Source organism: Saimiri boliviensis, chromosome 12 (assembly GCF_048565385.1).
Source record: "Saimiri boliviensis isolate mSaiBol1 chromosome 12, mSaiBol1.pri, whole genome shotgun sequence".
In the NCBI taxonomy this organism is placed as follows: Eukaryota; Metazoa; Chordata; class Mammalia; order Primates; family Cebidae; genus Saimiri; species Saimiri boliviensis.
Window position 1 is genome coordinate 116,595,858 of NC_133460.1, and position 19,043 is coordinate 116,614,900.

General features: G+C 55.2%; 1 protein-coding gene across 1 annotated transcript in view; it reads right to left on the reverse strand.

Annotated features, from left to right (window-relative positions):
• Positions 1-19,043, reverse strand: part of CFAP46 (cilia and flagella associated protein 46) — a 110,972-nt gene that overhangs the window by 29,518 nt on the left and 62,411 nt on the right. The window contains 10 exon segments of the mRNA XM_039465244.2: positions 265-453; positions 1,167-1,355; positions 6,984-7,119; positions 8,201-8,377; positions 9,804-9,910; positions 10,041-10,241; positions 13,585-13,731; positions 14,828-14,960; positions 16,639-16,737; positions 18,320-18,468. Coding sequence (XP_039321178.2) covers positions 265-453; positions 1,167-1,355; positions 6,984-7,119; positions 8,201-8,377; positions 9,804-9,910; positions 10,041-10,241; positions 13,585-13,731; positions 14,828-14,960; positions 16,639-16,737; positions 18,320-18,468 — 1,527 coding nt within the window.

The following is a 19,043-nucleotide window of genomic DNA, read 5'->3' on the forward strand; positions in this document are numbered from 1 at the left end:
TCTCTCAGGCCTGCTTCCTACACCTTCCTCTCTTCCTGGGGCCATGCCCTTGTTAACGGGATGACACGATTCGTCTGCTGCACTCAGCGGAGTGTAAACACTTCGCTTGTATATTTCAGGCACCGGTGACAGGTGTGAACCGGACTGGGGGTAGAAGCGGGAGCACCTACCGAGGGGTCCTCCTCCCAGTGGCAGGCGGGGCGCACAGGGCACCTACCGAGGGTTCCTCCTCCCAGTGGCAGGCGGGGCGCACAGGGCACCTACCGAGGGTTCCTCCTCCCAGTAGCAGGCGGGGCGCACAGGGTCGGCTTGCACGGCCAGCAGGTGGATGGCCCTCCCGGCCAGTCCCAGGAGCCGGGCACGGATCTCCACGCAGCCCACACTCAGCGGCTGCAGGCTCCCCAGCTGCGCCAGTGCCCCGTGTGCCAGGGTGCGCTTCAGCGTGAACCATTGCTTTGAAAAGACAGACACGTTACAGCCACCACTGGGAGGGCAACCGCCCACCCTGCCCAGGGGACCCAGCGAGCCCTCCCTCTGGTGTCCCCGTGGGTGGAGACATTGGGAGCTCTGAAAAGTACCCCCACCCCACCAGGTGCTGCTTGCTCAGGGAGGGTGTTGGGGGCTCTGGTTTGGGGGCCACAGACAGCTGCTCATATAACTTATTAATGACCTTAGTTACGGTTCTGATCATATCATCACGTCACCGTCATTCAGAGCTCTCTGACAAATCAGTTTTGGGACCATCTTTGGTCCATTTATACTTATGTAAATTAATTGGAGTCATATTTCCTGAAATCTAAGACCATGCAGAATGGAAGAACGTACATTTCCTTCAAAACATTCTACATATTCAGCTTTTCTTTTTATAACACCAAAATGGAGTCACTTCTATCGTGCTCTGTGATACACATACGCATTAATCATTAATACAAATTAATTAGTCAAAGCAAATGCATGAGCTGGGAAGGGCAGCTGTGGTCATACGGGAAACGGCTCACAATGGAACCTCGATTTTATTAGCCAATTCCGTCGCCTCCAATGGCGAGACGACGCCCTTCTTCTGCAAGGCCCCCAGTGCTGGTGGTCTGCGCAGGGAGGACACTCAGATTCTGCAGCCCGGCACCCCCTCCACAGAGAACCCGTGAGTAAGAGCACCCCGCAATTACCAGGCCAACGGAAGTGTCGTCGCTGGTGTTCTGCAGATACTCTGCCAGCAGCTTCTCCAGGGACCCCTGCTCGCTCCGCGGCCCGCGGGCCCCCTCCCAGATGAACTGGAGCATGCCCAGAGCCATCTCCACCAGGCCGAGCTTGAGGCGCGCCAGCTTCCTCATCAGAGGCGTGTTGACGTTCTGCACCTGGGGCGGTCGGGCACGGGTCTGAGGCACGGGCGCTTCTGCTGAGACTGAGTCCACATCCACGGTCTGGACGAGGCTCAGCTGACATAATAAACTCAGAATAAACTGCACATCGGATCACGAACACACCTGTGAGAGCGTCACCCCCGCGGGACAGTGCCGTCGCCCTGACCCCCAAGTGTCCTCGGGCCCCGCGTGCTCCCTCCCCGTCACCCAGCTGCCTGCTGGCACGCGACATCAGCTTGCACTTTCCAGAACGCACCGATGTGGACGCGCACAGCGGGCCGTCTTCCCGTCTGGTGCATTTCCCTCTGCAGGGTCACGGTCAGGCTCCCCCGCGAGGTGGCACGCACGCTCCCCTCCCCCACAGCCGGTGTCACCGCACCAGGGATGTGCCGCCGTCTGCTTATCTACTCCATTTCCAGTTTGGGGGCTACTACAGATAAAACTGCTGCCAACATTCACGTGCACGTGAACACGCCCAGCGCAGAGGCTGGTCCCGGGCAGGCCTACGTGGGATTTGATGAAACGGCCGAGCTTTCTTCCCAGCAGCTGCGTCGGGCCACCTCCCACGGTGGCCACGGCGCTCAGGGCCCGCCTCTCCACACCCTTGCCCACATCTGGTGTGGTGGGCCTTTTACGCTGTAGCCGTTTTAATAGGTGTGTGGTGGTTTCTTAGATGGTCACACTTTCTGTGTCCCTAGCTGACTCGCGATAGTCGTCCGTTCACGTTCTTGTTTAGCATCCACGTATTTTCCGTGGAGGACGCGCCTGTTAAATATGTTGCTTGTGTTTTGCTGGGTTGTTACTGACTTTGGAGAGTTCTCCATCCGTTCTAGATAAAGTCTCTTCATCAGCCAGAGGATGTGCGTTTTCTTCCTGCCTGTGGCTGGTCTTGCCATTCTCTTCAGAGTGTCTTTTGAAGGGAGGGCCACGTTATCAGTTTGTCATAAATAAGAAACCCTCGCCAACCCTGAGGTCACAAAGGTGTTTTCCTGTGTGTTCTTCTAGAAGCTTCACATTTCAGCCCTTATGTTTAGCTGTACAATCTCTTTGGAGGCGACTTTCACGTGCGGTGTGAGCTAAGAAGCGAAGGGGATTGTGTTGGAGCCGCATGATCCTTTCTTTGGCGAGCTGCCTCTGTGCCTTTGCTGACGATCCCTTCCCTGGACGTGTGGGGTCCACACCTGGATTCCACTTTGTTCCACTGACCACGTGTCCACTTTTACACGAAAGCCAGGCCATCCTCCGCGCTATACTAGCTCTTAAACCAGGTGGCAGCAAACCTCCAATTTCCATCTTTTTCAAAGTTGTGTTGGCCACATTAGGTCTTTCGTGTTCTCATATGAGTTTTAAAATCATTTTGTCATTTTCTCTAAAAAAGCCTGCAGTGACCTTGACGAGGAGCACAGATAATTTAGGGAGAATCAGTGCCTGAACGGTACCAAGCCCTCTGATCCACAAACGTGTTTCTCCGTTTACTTAGGGCTTCTCAGATTTTTCTGTCATGTTTTTAAGTTCTCAGAGTATAAGATTTCACATGTTTTGGGACGAATTTCATTTTTAAATGCTTTCATAAATTTTTTTTTTTTAAGATGGAGTCTCTCCCCATTGCCCAGGCTGGAGTGCAGTGGCGTGAGCTTGGTTCACTGCAACCTTTAGCTCCCAGTTTCAAGCGATTCTCCTGCCTCAGCCCCCTAATAGCTGGGATTACAGGCATGCACCACCACACCTGGCTAATTTTTTCTATCTTCAGAGATAGGGTTTCACCATGTTGGCCAGGCTGGTCTTGAACTCCTGACCTCATGATCCTCCTGCCTCGGCCTCCCAAAGTGCTGGGATTACAGGCGTGAGCCACTGCGCCCAGCCTATTTTACAAATGTTAATATCTGATTGTTTCTAGCATGCAGAAATATAGAGCCGACATCTGTATATTGTTCTTCTATCGCGCAACCCTGCCAAACTCAGTAGCTTTATTTTCTGGTAGATTGCATACCGACAATTATGTCACCTGCGAACAAAAACAGTTTCATTCCTTCCTTTCCAACCTGGATGCTTTTCATTTCTTTTTTACCTGCATGTTCGCAGAGGCCGGAACTCCCGTGTCAACACAGAACACAGGTGAGAAAAGGGCTCGTCCTTGTCTTCATCCTTATCCAAAGGGGCTCCGGTCTCCCTCCCATAATTGTGACTTCCTCAACCTGATAAAACACATCTACAAAAACGCCAGAGTCTTTTATCAGGTTGAGGAAGATTTCTTCTATTCATCGTTGCTAGGAGTGTCTATCAGGAACGGTGCTGAAGTTTGTCCAATCCTTTTCCTGCATCCACAAGGATGATCATATGGTTTTCATTTGTTAGTTGTGAAAAAATATGGTGAAACAAATTAATTTTTGAATGTTAAGCTATTCCCGGGGTAACCTCGGCTTGCTCATGATGTCTCGTCCTTTTTATACGCCGTTGGATTTAATCTGCTAGAATTTTGCTCACAGTGAATGCTGCTCAGGGGCTTTTGCTGTTGTTGTTTGTGTCTGTCAATGTCTTTACCTTGTTTTGGTATCGAGGTAATTATTTGTCTCACAGAAAAGTTGGGATGTAATCTCTCTTTTTCAATTTTCTAGAACAATTTGTGTAGAACTCGTATTTTTTCTTTGATATTTGGCAGAATTCACTAGTAAAGCCATCTGGGCTTGGCATTTTCTTTGCGAGAATATTTTAATTACAAATTAAATTTTAAAATACATATCGTGCTACTCCGGCTCTCTCTCTTTTTGAGTGGGCTCTGGTACTTCATGCTTTCACGGAACGTTTCCGTTTCGTCTAAGCTGGCAAACATATTAGCATAGAGTTGTCTGTGATACCATTCCTTTACCATCCTTTCAGTATCTGTAGAATCCACGGAGAAGCTGCATCTCTCATTTCTGAGGTCGGTAATTCACGTCATCTTTTTTTTTCTGATCCGTCTGACTAGAAGTTTTTTAATTTATTGCTCTTTTCAAAGAACTGACTTCAGTGTCACCACTTTTTGGTTTCCCTGTTTTCCATTCGCCGATTCCACTCTGATCTTTAGTTCTGATTCCTCTGCTTGTTTGGGAATTTATTCTGCTCTTGCTGTGCCCGTGTGAGGTGCAGGCTGCGGGAACCGGTTTGGATCTTCTCCCGTTTCTCCTGCAGGTGTTCAGTGCTGTGAATTCCATCTCAGTACTGCACTGGCAACATCTTAAACCTTTTGATAGGTGGTTTTTTTTTTTTTTCATTCCCTTCAGTTCAAAATACTTTCCCTTTTGATTTCTTCTGTGGCCCACAGTTACTGTGAAGTTTGCGCTTTACTTCTCAAACCTTTGGTGTTTCCCACATACGTAGTTTTCCGTTTTACTTTTTTAAAATTGAGGTAAAATGCACATAAAATTAACCATTTAACAACATACAATTCAGTGGTATTTACATTCACAACACTGTGCCACCATCATCTCTGATTCCAAAACCTTTTTGTCACTACAACTAACAAATCCTCCCTCAACCTCCTTGCCCTGGTTCCACGGATGTATCTTTCTGTTTCTAATTTAATTGCATTGTGTCACCAGTACAGATTTTGCATGACTTAAATCTTTTAAATTTATCGAGAATTGTTTTATTGTCCAAAATGTGGTCTATCTTGAAACGTGGTTCACGTACCGTGAAGAGCATCTCATTCTGCTGTTGTCGGGGAACATTTTATAAACATCTTTCAGTCATATTTGTTGGTAGTGGTGTTCCAATCTTCTAGTGGTTTGCTGATTTTCTGGCTACTTGTTCTATTAATACCATGAGAGAGGAACTGAAATCTGACTGTATAAAGTTGTCTGTTTCTCCATTGCAGCTTTATCAGTTTTAGTTTCACTGATTGTGAGACTCTGTTATTTAGTACAGAAATGTCTGGACTTACATCCTCTTGACTGGTTGAGCCCTTTGCACTATAAAAGAAGCTTCTTTATCCTTGGTAACGTTCTGTTTTCTAAAATCGGCTGCGTGTGATGTTAGTAAAGGCCCCCCAGCTTTCTTCTGATCCACGTTGGCATGGTATGTATGTTTTTCCATTCTTCCACTTTCAACCTAGTTATGTCTTCATATTTAAAGTGGCTTTATTGTAGGTAGCTCATGGTCCAGTTTTGCTTTTTTATATAATCTGACAAATTCTTTTAACTGAGGGTGTTTTGTTATTTAAATTCCATGTGATTAGTCACACGGTTAGGTTTAAGGTTATCATCTTGCCGTTTACTTTGTTTGTCTCACCTATTCTTTATTCTCTTTCTTTTTTCTGCTTTTGTGTGGGATAGACTTGTTAGGATTCCCATTTACCTCCTTTCTTGGCTTACGCAGCATACATCTGTACTCTGGGATTTCTGTGGCTGCTTTGGTGTTTAGAGTGCATGACATCCTTTCACGCAGAGCGTGGAAACATTGCATTTTCACATGTTATCGACTCTGTGGTACATTGTCAGTATTGTTTAAGCAGCCAATTATCTTTTAGAGTGACTTTTAGAATAAGAAACATGGGGTACACTTTCCCCTGCAGCTCAAGGGTTTGAGGCTCTGCAGGCACCTGTGTGGAGCCACTTCCAGCGGGCGTGGCTTCCTTCTGCCGGCAGGACGGGCTCCAAGAGCTCCTGCACGCAAAGCCACTGAGGACACAGCCCTTCAGCTTTTGAGTGTTTGCAGAAACATCTTCATCTCACCTGCACTGACAGTCATATTTTCTGGGTATCGAGTTCCCGGTTGAGAGTGCTTCCGCTCGGCCTCACAGGGGTCCCTGTGCTGGGCTCTCAGCTACGGCGCTTCCGCGGGGAGCTGCGCCACCCACCTCTGTCGCTCTGCACATAAACACGCTCCTGGCTGACGCTCTCCTCATCACAGGGGTTCAACCGTCTGCTTACGGTGGGTCTTGATATCGTTTTATTCCTCTTTATAGTTCTCGTGCTTGGGATTCATTCAGCTTCTTGGATCTGTGAGTTTGTGTTTATTTTTACCAAATCTGGAAAGTTTTCAGTCGTTATTTAGACTCTTCTGTGTATTCTACCCCTCTTCTCCCAGGATTCCAGTCACATCGGGATTTGTGCACTTACAGCTGTTCCTCGGCACATTGTCTGTGAACTTTAATTTTTGCTCTTTTAAGTTTCATTATCTCTTCCTTTGTAAAATTTTCTGTTGCTGTGTCTCTAAGTTCTCCAAACTTTTCTTCTGCCACTGCTCCCATTCACCCCACCTGGTGCCTTCTTCATCTCCCGTGTTGCCACCCCCTCCCCAGGGCTCTGTCCCACGAGCCAGTGCCTGGCTCTCCCTGGGTCCTCGGCTCCATCCTGTGGCTCAGGTCACCAGCGGACTCCACCTGAGCAGCCGTGATGAGCTCAGACCTCAGCTCGGGGACCACCGCCTGTCATCGCGGCATCTAGCATTCCGAAAGTCTTTGTTTCATATCCTGTTTGTTTTTTTGCTGTTTCAGACGGTGTGGGTGGGGGGCGGAGTACCTGGTCCCTGTTACTCTATTTCAGCTAGAAGCAGAAGTCAGCTGGCTTATAAGGTAAGTTACAGTGGGGAGCATGTGCCAGTGGGAGTGAACAAATGTGCACAAGGACAGGGGCACCTGCTTACATTGTGAAGCAACAACAAGGCCCGGATGCTCTGGAACCTCTCTTCTTCCTCAGCCACAGCGCTCTGCGCCAGGCCATACGCCTCCAAGTAATACGCAGTTTTCTGTTCTTCATCTTTCTCGTTCTGGGCACGTAACCTTTACAGGACATAGGAATGGAATTTGGAACAAAGGTGTTAAAACGTTACGTTATTATTACTAAATGTTTAACATGTCGTTTTCTATAATTACACTGTATACTTTAATAGTACTTAAAATGATGTCTTAAAATAGCTTGCATGTAAAGACATTCTCAATATGTCTTAAAGGTTTAAGAAGCTGAAATAATGCAGTTGGTACGGGGTATTATGGTTATGAAAGTTAGATCTGCACTTGAAGAAGTGCTGAAGCAATTCCACAGAATCGGCTGGAAGCAGCTGGCTGGGTTGGATGGGCTGACTGAAGTTCTGGAAGGGCGTGTCCCACATCCACAATAACAGACGTGGCTCAGGTCAGACCTTGTGGGTGGGGTGGCGCTTTCCTGGCACAGGCTTTGGATGCCCACACCGTGCCCACTGTGTCAAGATGCTTATGTGTGGACAGGCATGGGGGCAGCCCCAGGTTGGGGGCAGGGCAGTGGACGGGGTGAGGGAGGCTTTGCCAGGGCAGCGGTGGCTGGCATCAGGGCTGTGCGAGCCCTGCCCTCGGTGGGTGCGGCCCCTGAGATGGGCCTGTGACAGGGCTACAGAGCCATGCAGGGCGGGGCTGAGGCCTGAGGCCAGGGGCTGCAAGTAGCTCAGGGTTGTGCCTGGGACGTGCACGTGTGACCTGGGCCTGGGCATGTGTGTGCAATGAGCTTGTGCCTGTGGCTGGGTGGGGGGTGCGTGGTGCTGTATGTCTGTGTGTGTCTGTCGAGGGCTAGAGGGGCAGGGCACAATGGGGGTGTCCCCAAGAGAGGTATGGGCACAATGGGGGTGTCCCCAAGAGAGGTGTGGGCAGCTGCAGGGCTGGGGCCAGGAAGAGGCCTTGTCAGCAGTAATGGGGTTCCTCAGAGGGGGGGCTGGGCATATGATCAGAACGTGGGGGTGAGGTGGCAGCCAGTAGCTTGCCAGGGGAGGGGCCTGTGGACCCTGAGGGGGTGCAGCTGGGGTGAGCCAGGCCCCGAAGGCAGAATGGCACAGGGCAGGTTGTGCGTGGGAGAAGCAGTGGCTCCCATGCCGGGGCGCAGAGGCGGCCTGACCTCTTGATCTTCGCACGCTCTAGTTTGACGTCAACACAATTCTCTTTGTAGCCACAGTCAATAAACCTTCTCTCAATATCCAACAAGCTGTCGTCCAGCTCCTTCAGCAGCAGCGAGCACTCTGTGGGTTCCGTGACAGCAGACTCCTGTGCAACTCTGACCCGCAGGCTCAGGCACCTGAGGGGGGGTCGGTTTGAGGCTGAGTCAGAAGCCCCAGGGCCGTGGCGGGGCTCGCGGCTGTGCTGCCGCTGCCCCCCCGGTGTTCATCCAGGGACGCTAGAAGAAATGCTTGCAGGGCGTCACTCAAAAATCAGACACTGTACGGGCCTCAGTCTGTGATCATGGGCAATAAAGTCAGGCACTAACAAGCCTCACCCCAGGCGCAGTATCCACGTGGGAATCTGAAGGCCCTCTCACACACGACTCACTAGAGGGACAAAAACCCATGCTGACGCAGTGGGCTGTTCACACGCGGCAGCTGCAGGGCAAAGGGCAAGGTCGGGAAGGTGGCGGAGGGCACAGCCACGAGGCCTCGGCCCCCTACCCCGCCCCGCGCAGCCACGGCAGAGCCCTGGGCGGCGCTCTCGCCGCTGCAGAAAGAGCTCCACAAAGATTAAGCAGAAACAAGGATGCCTGAGTCACACAAAAATCCCTGTTGCTGGGTCTGTAAACCAAAGCCAGCTCCGTGAAAATGTCCACTGGGCTGGAGCTTCCAGTTCTGATTTAGAAGAGACGGTGCTGCCATCCCGGCCAACATGGCGAAACCCCGTCTCTAATAAAAACACAAAAATTAGCCAAGTGTGGTGGCAGGTGCCTGTAATCTCAGCTCCTCGGAAGGCTGAGGCAGGAGAATCACTTGAGCAAGGGAGTTGGAGGTCACAGTGAGCTCAGATTGTGCCACTGCACTGCAGCCTGGTGACAGAGGGAGATTCTGTCTCAAAAAATCAAAAAGCAAAGAAGAGATGGCTTTGATAAACAGCACCGAGGGAAGTGTGCCCGTGACAAGAGCTTTGTGAAAGAGAACACATGCTCTACAAATTTATAGACACGCATAGACGTGGAGGAAAAGGTTTCTTAGGCCCTTCCCAAGGCCCTGAATCCGCCTTTCTAAGCCAAACAGATGGGATGGAAGGTCCGTTTCTCAGAGAAAGCCTGAAGCAGCTCAGGAAACTTCTGGAGCTTTCTGGAGCTGCACAGAAAGCTATGAGTATGTGGCCCCATCACATGGGTCTCTGTATGTGGCCCCATTACGTGGGTCTCTATGAGTATGTGGCCCCATTATGTGGGTCTCTGTATGTGGGCCCATTACGTGGGTCTCTGTGAGTATGTGGCCTTGTTATGTGGGTCTCTGTGAGTATGTGACCTTGTTAATGTGGGTCTCTGTGAGTATGTGACCTTGTTAATGTGGGTCTCTGTGAGTATGTGGGCCCGTTAACGTAGGTCTCTGTGAGTATGTGGCTCCGTTACGTGGGTCTCCGTGAGTATGTGGGCCCATTACATGGGTCTCTGAACTCGCACAGGCTTGGCATATGGTACAAACACCGCAGTTGGAGAAGAGGAAAACAGTGTTCACGTGAAGGAAGTGTTTCTCACAAAACGTCACCTGGCTTCTAGGTCTGTGATCATGAATTCTAACAACGGCATTCGGTTTGGTCTTTCTTTCTTGAGAATCTTGAGGGCACTGATGAGCTTCTGGAATATGTGGCACACCTGAGGACGGGTGGGTGGACATGGGTGTGTTGCCGGCAGTCTGCCCGGCAGGCTCCGTGGACGCCCCTCCCCTCCACCGAGTACCTTGCCCGGTGCCTGACTCGCGGTCCCGGGTCCCCGGGCCTCTCACCGTAGCTTCTCGTCCTGGGTGTTCCGTCGACAAGAGCGCCTCTGCCAGGGTCAGCGTGGAATCGTACCAGAACTCCTCGTTCCCGCCCAGGTGCTGGGCCTGTGCGATCATTCTCTTGGCTTGTCCATAGTTCTTCTCCCTGTTGGCCAGCTGTGCCAGGAGGAACAGGCACCGGGCCTCTGCGCAAGGCTCATCCAGCTCCTGAAGGAGAGAGACTCAGAGGTGCGTGGGTCCCTCGACAGGCGTGTGCAGGCAGGGAGACGGGCAGGCAGAGGGAAGGAAGAGGGAGACAGAGGCATCAGGCGAGGGGGAGGCAGGGCCACTCTGGCAGCAGAAGGGTGGGGCCCACGTCAGCCCCTGCGCTCTCCAGCGGCGGCTCCTCTGGTGGGATGCCCGCCCTCCCTGCCCTCCCGCGTTCCCCTTCTCCGGAGGCCACAGTCAGCACCTGCGGCAGGTCATGAGTGCATCGAGTTCCTTTTAATTCTGTTTCAATAACGAGCGGACAGCAGCGTCAGCATTACTGAGGCGCCACCCCACCTGGCTCCTCTTCAGGGGGATGTGCCTCCCCCTGCCCCTGGGCGGCAGGAAGCTTCGTCCCTGGAGCCTCCTGGGCTCCTGCTGCCCCTGTCCTGGCCCCATCTTCAAGGAGCTCCTGCTTGGGGCAAAAGGCTCTGGGGCAATTGCACCTGGACACTGATGCCCAGGGCACTCAGAGGCTCCTGGAACCCAGCCAGCCCATCTGAGGCCTGCTGCCAGGGGGCTGGGTAGCCACACGATCCGGGGCAGAAACAGGGCAGTGTGTGTAAGAACAGAGGGCGCTGGTCAGAGGGCGAGGTGAGGACAGGGGCAGCGTCCTGTCCCAGGCATCACTTTCCAGCCAACCAAGATGCCCTGTGTGCTCATTTGGACCTGGGCAGGCCCCTCCCAGGTGCAGATGCAGGGACAGAGGGGAGGGTGGCTGACGAGCTGGGGCTGCCCACCAGCAAGCAGGTATGCCAGCTGCTGAGAGCGCCATGCATTTAAGATGCCCATGCATTCAGGAAGAGAGAGGGGCGTGGCCACCAGGGAGCCTGCATGCGCCAGGGCACGGCTGTGACTGCCAGAGATGGCATGGGCAGGACCTGGGTTCGTAGCAGCCTCGTGGGCAGGCAGGTGGCCTGAGGGTAGGCAGGTGGGCGGCTGGGCTCTGTGGTAGGGCATTCCTGGCCTGGCCAAGCCTGGAAGGGGCATGTAGTGCTCTGAGGCCGGAAGAGCCCTGTGTGGCTGGGCCCAGAGAGCAGGCCCAGCAAGGGCCCCAGGTCCCGTCACCTGCAGGGCCTGGTTGGGGCAGCTGCCGTGGGCCCGTGGCTGGAGACAGGGCTGGCGGAAGCTTCCACATGGAGAGGAGAGTGCGGAAGTGCGACAGGGCTGGGGTGGGGCTGGGGAGCGCCCAAGGCGGGGAGAGCACAGGGTGGGCGGCACGCGGGGCCTGAGGGTGAGGATGATGCGAGGCTTTGGCGCCGACACCTGAGTGGGAGGGGCAGAGCCCTGTCCCGAGGAGCAGACAGCACAGGACAGTCACAGCCCCTGGGGCAGATGTTCCCATCCCAGAGGCCTCTGAGGCCAGCGGGGGTCTGAGTGCTGAGGCCACAGAGGGAGAGACCGGGGCGGGGGTTGGACCCCCAAGAGACGAGGATGCCAGGTGGGTGGGCCTGAGAGGGAGTGGAGAGCCAGAGAGCATGAGGGAGGGGTGCCACCAGCAGGGAGAGAGCCCCACGGAGGACAGACCAGGGCGGCAAGGGCAGGTGCGGTCTACGCGCTCCCATCGCGGGCTGCGGGAGCAGGTTCAGGTGCTCGGGGGTTGGCCAGGCTGCACTGGCCGAGGGTGAGGTGGGCCTGGAGGGGAGGACAGTGCACGAAGGCAGACTTTCTGCGGTGTGGACTTGGCTGAGAAGCCAGGTGAGCTCCCAGGAGCTCTTAAACACCTCAGCTCCCTCTGGTCCCAGCAGAGGCTGGCCCTCTACCGTGGATGTGGCCAAAAAACGCTGCACCCACCAGAATCCCTTCCCCAGCTGTCCAGGGCATTCTCAGGCCCTTCCTCGGACAAGCTCAATCTTGACTCTGGTGTGTACACACCCATCTCTGCTATCAAGACCTGCGCACACCGGACCCCTGCCTGAGACCTGCACACGCCTGTCCCCTGCCTGAGAGCTGCACACGCCTGTCCCCTGCCTGAGACCTGCACACGCCTGTCCCCTGCCTGAGAGCTGCACACGCCTGTCCCCTGCCTGAGAGCTGCACACGCCTGTCCCCTGCCTGAGAGCTGCACACGCCTGTCCCCTGACTGAGAGCTGCACACACCTGTCCCCTGCCTGAGAGCTGCACATACCTGTCCCCTGCCTGAGACGTGCACACGCCTGTCCCCTGAGAGCTGCACACGCCTGTCCCCTGACTGAGAGCTGCACATGCCTGTCCCCTGCTTGAGAGCGGCACACACCTGCCCTCAGTGCCTAAGAGACAGTCTGAACCTCTCACGGCTTTAATGGGCATCACTGAATTTTTATACCATTCTAGGTTCTTCTCTCTTTCTGGAATTCTTCTTCAGAAAAAGTGACGGGCTGTCTGGTTCCACAGCCCTGCCTCACCGTCCCAGTGAAAGCAACTCTAAAATCTGGACACAAGGTGTCACCATGTGTCTGAGCTGGGTTTGGAGGGCGGTCAGTGCTGACCAGAAGTCCGCCAGGGTCAGAGTGGACCTGTACCATTTGCCTCATTTCGCCCCAGGTTCGGGGCCTGTGCTACTACAACTGGCACAGAGAGACGTCCCCACGGGCCTCCATCCACCCTGGCGTTCTCCTGGGCCTGCCATCCCTGCAGGGTTTGAAACCCGGGGAAAGCAGGAGCGCAGCAGGGGAGGGAAGGAGGCCGGAGCTGGGGCAGGGCCTGTCCCAGGAGGAGGGGCGCAGGCGACGGGCCGGAGGTCCGCACTCCCCCTTGGGGCTGTGAGCTGGGCTGGGCAGAGCAGGATTTCACAAAGCCAGGCGGGAACCTGCCGAGACGGGACAGCTGCAGCACCCACAAGACGGGCCTCGGCAGGCGTCCGGGGCTTTCGGTGGGGACAGTAAGGGTCGCATCCAGAGTGAGAACAAAACGAACCAAGACCAGACCAGGCCCCGACCCCTGGACCCAGGTGGCCCTGCGCACGATCCGCCTTCTAGAACAAAGCAGTGCTTTTGGCACGGACACCCGCCGGGGTTCTCCAAGTTCTCGTCCAGCCTCAGAAGGAAAGAAACTGACTGGCAGGAGACAGCGCTGAGCCAACGACACATGAGAGAGACGCGGTCGCAGAGAGACGCGGTCGCAGGGAAACGCGGTCACAGGGACCCACAGCAGGTACCGAAAACAGAAACTTCCGCAAACCGTGGGTCACAGAGCAAAAGCCGGACCGACAGACAGAGGACGCACGGGACCCAGGCCAGGGAGGCGGGTGGGCTTGCTGGAACTGAACACGGCTCCCGCCCGCAGCCCCTCAGCTGTGCGCGGTGTGCTGGGAGGCGCCCCTCACCTGGAAAGCCAGGTTCGCCTCGGACAGGAGCAGCCGTGCAGGCTGGTACAGGCTCATCTCCAGCAGAACCTCTGCCTTCAGAAGCCACAGGTGCGGATAGGACGTCCCATCGAGGCCCCTCCCAGTCTCCCCATTCATCTTCAAAATCTGGAAGACACGGCAGCCCCAAGCGGCCCAGTCCCGACACCTGTGACCTCTGAGGGGGTCTGTACCACACTGTGGGTGCCTCGCAAGCTCCCCGTGAACCCCGAGGCCGTGGCTCAGGCCTCTGCCATCTCCTCCCACAGACCTCCCACGCCCCATGCACCCCTCTCTTCTCCTGAATCCTTCAAAGCCAACCAAGCCCACCAGTGGCCACGCAGAGCCTTCGGACTCCGCACCCCATGTCAGGGTGTAGGAGCCTGAGCCACCTCGGACTGCAAACCAACCTGCCACGTAGGCCTGCCCTGTGGCCCCGCACCCGGCCCTGATAGGGTGCCCCAGGGAATGGGCCAGTGGCTGAGCCTCTGTGTGGGATCTGGGCCCCCCGCCCCCGCACCTCCCACCTCACTAGACAGAGCCCCCCACGGTGTGGGCTGGTGGCTGAGCCCTTGCCCTGGCATCTGGGCACCCCCCCAACCCCTGCCTCACTAGGCAGAGCCCCTTTCACAGTGAGGGCCGGTGGCTGAGCCCCTGCCCTGGGATCTGGGCCTGCCCCGCACCCCCTCGCCCCCTCCTCGCTAGTCAGAGGCCCCCCTCGAGGCCCGGGGTGGTGGCTAAGCCCACTCTGCTGTGCTGTGGATGCCCCCGTCCTGCCTGCCAGGTCACAGGAAGCATGGCCTTTGCTCCTCAGTGGCGCTCCCATGGTAACTGCGTTTAGAGCTAGGAGCCGGGCTGGTCACCTTCCTTCACAGGCAAACCCAGAAGGGTGCTGTGCTCTGTCACTGAGGGGTGGGAAGCCCAAGTGGCACAGGCGGGAGAACCAGTCCTGCCAGACGACAGGGACCTCCGGGTAGAGACCCCTCTTCGCCTCCCCCACCTTCTCTCTGCCTCTGCTCAGGTGCCCGGCAGGCCTGTTCCGCGGAGGCCTGCGGTGCACATCAAGCTCGCCTTTCCCGGGGGAATTCCAGGGCCCACGGGAGAGAACCCGCTTGCAGGAAGCCCCTCGCACACGGACACACGGGCTGCCTCCTGCTCAGCTGCGGTCTGCACAGCCACGAGGCACCGGCGCCCAGCCGGCCAGGGCTCTGGACGGCGGGGTCACCTTGTCCTTGGCTTCCAGTGGTTTGATCTCGACAGAGCGGGCGGTGAGGGTCTGCTGGCTGAGCACCGGCAGGCTTTCTTCTAATGAGGGCTCCTTGTTTTTCTCTTTTTTCAGTGCGATCTCTTTTCTGCAGCTAATGTGAGTAAAACAGACGATATGCAAAAGAAAAGCCACATGGCCACGAAAATGTCACTTCACCAGTAATCAAAGGCACGCAAATGAAAACAGCGACAATTACATTCTTCACTCGAATGTTCACAGAGATTTTTTTAAATCCTCAGGATCTAACGGCACATCTGACTCCCAAATTTAAGTCCGTCACTGGTTCTCTCTTCCAAACTCCGAACTCAGGCCCAGCCGCTGTCTGACAGCCTGGCAGGCGTTTCATGAGCATCTGGGGCTCTGTCTCTCCAGAGCAGCGTGCCCTGCCGCCCCCACCCCCACACCCTGTGCCTCCCGCGGGCGCCCCCGTCTGAAAGCTCGGCAGGAACTGCAGTCCCTGGGGGGCCCCTGCTGCTCTGCTGGGCCTCCTTGCGGGGTCTTCAAGGTGCCTGCTGCCTTCCCCTCCACCGGCCCCGGCGCCTTCTCCTGTGCCGTGAACCCCAGGCCCGGGCCATTTGCCACACCACGTCCAGAGAGGTCCTTTAGAAGATAGGCCAGGAGGGGTCAAGACCCTGCCAGGCTCCAGCCCCTGGGCCTTTGAGGCCTCCAGCCACCTCCCGAGGCCTGTACTCCCCCGACCAGCTGACCAGGCCTCCGCAGCCACATGGGTTCCAGGTTGAGGCCCCCGTGCCACCAAGACGTCACTGCTCCCAGCACAGCCCACCACACGGGCCTCCCCACGCTGCTCTAGCCTCTGCCTCTGCCGCCCTCCGCAGCTTGTAAACAAATGCACAAGAGGGAACGGGGAGCTTCTCCAAGCTGATTTTAGGGCCGTGTGGACAACCGGGCCAAAGGCCGGGTTCCTGGGACGGTGCCCCACGTCACTCCGACCAGGAGAGTGTGGGCACGGGTCCAACGTCCATGGCACTGACAAGTGTGAAGTTCCCACCGCAGGCCAGCGTCCGTCCCCAGAGCAGAGAGAGCTCAATTCCACGTTCACCGTGACAGCGTCGTTTCTATGCAGTGGGGAGCGGCCGGAAGAGTGTGTGTGGAAATAGGAACAGCGCTGGGTGATGTGGCCGGCATGACCCGTTTTCCTCTTTCTTCTATCTACCTACCTGTTCTAAGATCTTCTCTATAACATGTATCACATGTAATTTAAAAGTATCTCATAAAAGCGAACACAATGGAACCATATATAATCACAGCACAGATGTATTTCGGAGGTGGTCTCTAAATCTAAAAGTGATTCGCTACAGTCACGAGAGTTGCTTGTTAAACAGCCTGATGTTGGTCAACTGCAGCAACTCTGAAGTGAGCTCGTGCCTGAAGGCTGTCAGAGCCACCGGTGGCCTGGCCTAGCACTGCCCAGCACCCAGCGCCCAAGGGTCCAGGGCCCGTGCCCACCTTTCTGTCCTCCGGGGAGAGGCTGGGCCAGCGTGGGGAGCTCCCCTCACCGCCCCTCCGTCCCTCCAGGAGGGGCACCTCCTCACAGCTCACCTGCAGCTCGACCCAGGAGAACCGGCCACACTGAGTCCCCAGGCACTCCCTCTCTCCGGGTACCGCCCCCAGACACGCCCTCCCTGGTGGGCCGGAGTCCAGGGCAGAGGGTGGCCGCTGGTCGTCCTTGTGGCTGGCTTTCACCAGGCCGGGCACCGCACCAAGCGTGAGCCCGGAACCCCAGGCGGCGCGGGTGAACCCACACGCACCTGGCCTGCTCCAGCTCACTGATGTGCACCTGCCCGACCGCCTCTTCGTGCTGTGCCGCTGCCTCCGTCAGCTTCAGCTCGGAGCACACGTGGGCGAGGCTGTGGGGAGTGAGGCCAGAGTCAGCTCTGCGAGGGCAGATAGAGCCAAGACGGAAGCTGCCGGGCCTAGTGTGCTCAGCAGTCCACTGAAACATCAAAGCTACTTCGAAGATATTTTCAATAATGTTTGAAGGTAAGCAAAATTACTAGGGAGAAGTGCCAGGTAGCTCCCTCCCATTTCAGGCAGGATTTTCCCCGCTCCTCCACTGCTCTCGTGTGAGGCGTTATCCACCGGCACCTGGATGCCGGCCTCAGGTAGGCTCAGCACCTGCCACAAGCAGAGGAGCCTCCACTCCTGCTGAAAACCCTGTTCTTGTAAAATGCTTTCAGGTGGGCGGGAAGGTTGCACAGACACCAGGAGGCCTCGTGGCCCCACCTGCTCCGGCTCCCTCTCCCTCGCCCTCCCCTGGGGTATCTGAGCACCTGTCCCCAGGTCCTTCTCTGGCCCGGGCACGCCTCTACTTATCACACTTCAGACACTGCTTATTTCCCGGATTGAAAGTCCGGGGCCAGCCCAGTCGACCAAGTGCATCAGCACCATTTTCCAACAGCCCATGCCCACCTGGAATCTTTATGTCACATTTTGGCAGTTCTTGAAATATTTCAAACTTTGTCATTCTGATTATTCTGTTACGGTGATCTGTGCTCAGTCATCTTTGAGGTCACCGCTGTAACTGCTTGGCGGCACCATAAACCATGCCCATGTAAGATGGTGAACCTAGCTGATCAACGTCCCATGCGTCCCGACTGGCCCACTGCTCAGCCGTCCCCCATCTCTCTCCCTTTCCCCGGGCCTCCCTATTCCCCAAGACACAGACATTTTGAAATGAGGCCAGTTAATAACCTTACAATGGCCTCTAAGTGCTCGAGAGAAAGGGACAGTCGCACGCCTCTGGCTTCAGATAAAAAGCCAAAATGATTAAGGTTAGTGAGGGAAGGGTGTGAAAAGTGGAGACGGACTGAAAGCGAGGCCCCCAACAGTGAACCAAGTTGTGAGTGCAAAGGGGAGGTTCTGAAAAGAAATCAGAAGTGCTCCTTCAGAGAACACACAGATACAAATGATAAGGAGGCGAAGGAGCCTCGCTGCTGACGGGAAGCAGTTTCGACGGTCGCGCAGAAGATCAAACCAGTCACAAAATTCCTTTAAGTGGAAGCCTGATCCAGAGCGAGAGCTTCGTTCTCTTCAATCCGATGAAGGCTGAGAGGTGTGAGGAAGTTGCAGAAGAGTCTGAAGCTGGCAGGGGTGGATTTGTGAGGTTTCAGGACAGCTGTCTCCATAGCACACGTGCCAGGTGGAGCAGCAGGTGCTGACGGAGAGGCTGAGGCGAGTCAGCAGCTCTAGCTCCTCGGAGCACTGACGGTGCTTTGTTGCCCAGGCTGGTCTCAAACTCCTGGGATCAAACAGTCCTCCCATCCCAACCAAAACCACCATTTTTATAGACAAATATTTTTATTTACTTGGTGTCCAAGTTCCAGGGACCTTATTATTTGCACTGACAACCCCATAATTGATATTTTAACATGTTCATTTTCGTATTGCTTTGGAGAAGCACACTCTGGAAGAGAAAGGAGCCGTACCCACCGGAGGCGGTAGAGATCCGCCAGGCCCTTGCTTCCCACCACGGACTCCGAAATCAGCACCCCCAGCTGCAGGACGGGGACGGCGAGCTCATGCAGGCACATCTTCTGCAGGGCCTTGACCAGGTGGTCCAGGAAATACAGACTGTACGTCTACATGGACACAGGACACACGCATGAGGTCGCGGGAGCAGGTGAAGACCACGAGCATAAGGGACTTTCCTCGGAAAACTCCCTCCCGCCCTGTGCCGGCGTGCGCACAGCGGGTGCTCAGGGCGGGTCTGTGCTACCTACCCTCCCTCCCCCACTCACGGGGTTCATTTTATCACGTGATCATTTCTCTGAACATTAGCACCCAACTATGAAGATCCTCATAAGGAACATGCTCACTCGTGTGTTTATTCAAACTTACCTGTTTGCTTCCCTTTTCCACTAAAAACTACTGACTCATTAGAAACAGGATTTGTGTACACACAACCACTTAAAAACTTAATAATATGCAGAAGAGCTAATGCTTCCCATGATGTTGGACTCGGTTTGTTAAAACAATTACTCTTGAGTGGGACATTAGGAAAGCCGGACAACCCTGATGCAAAAATCTAAGAACTAGGGGTTAACCAATGTCCAAAGAATGGCCGGGCCGAGATCTGGAAGACAGCATGAATCCAGGACGCGAGCCGGGCCGTCGGGCACCCAGGCAGTTGAGGGCCATGTGGTGCTCCAGATGG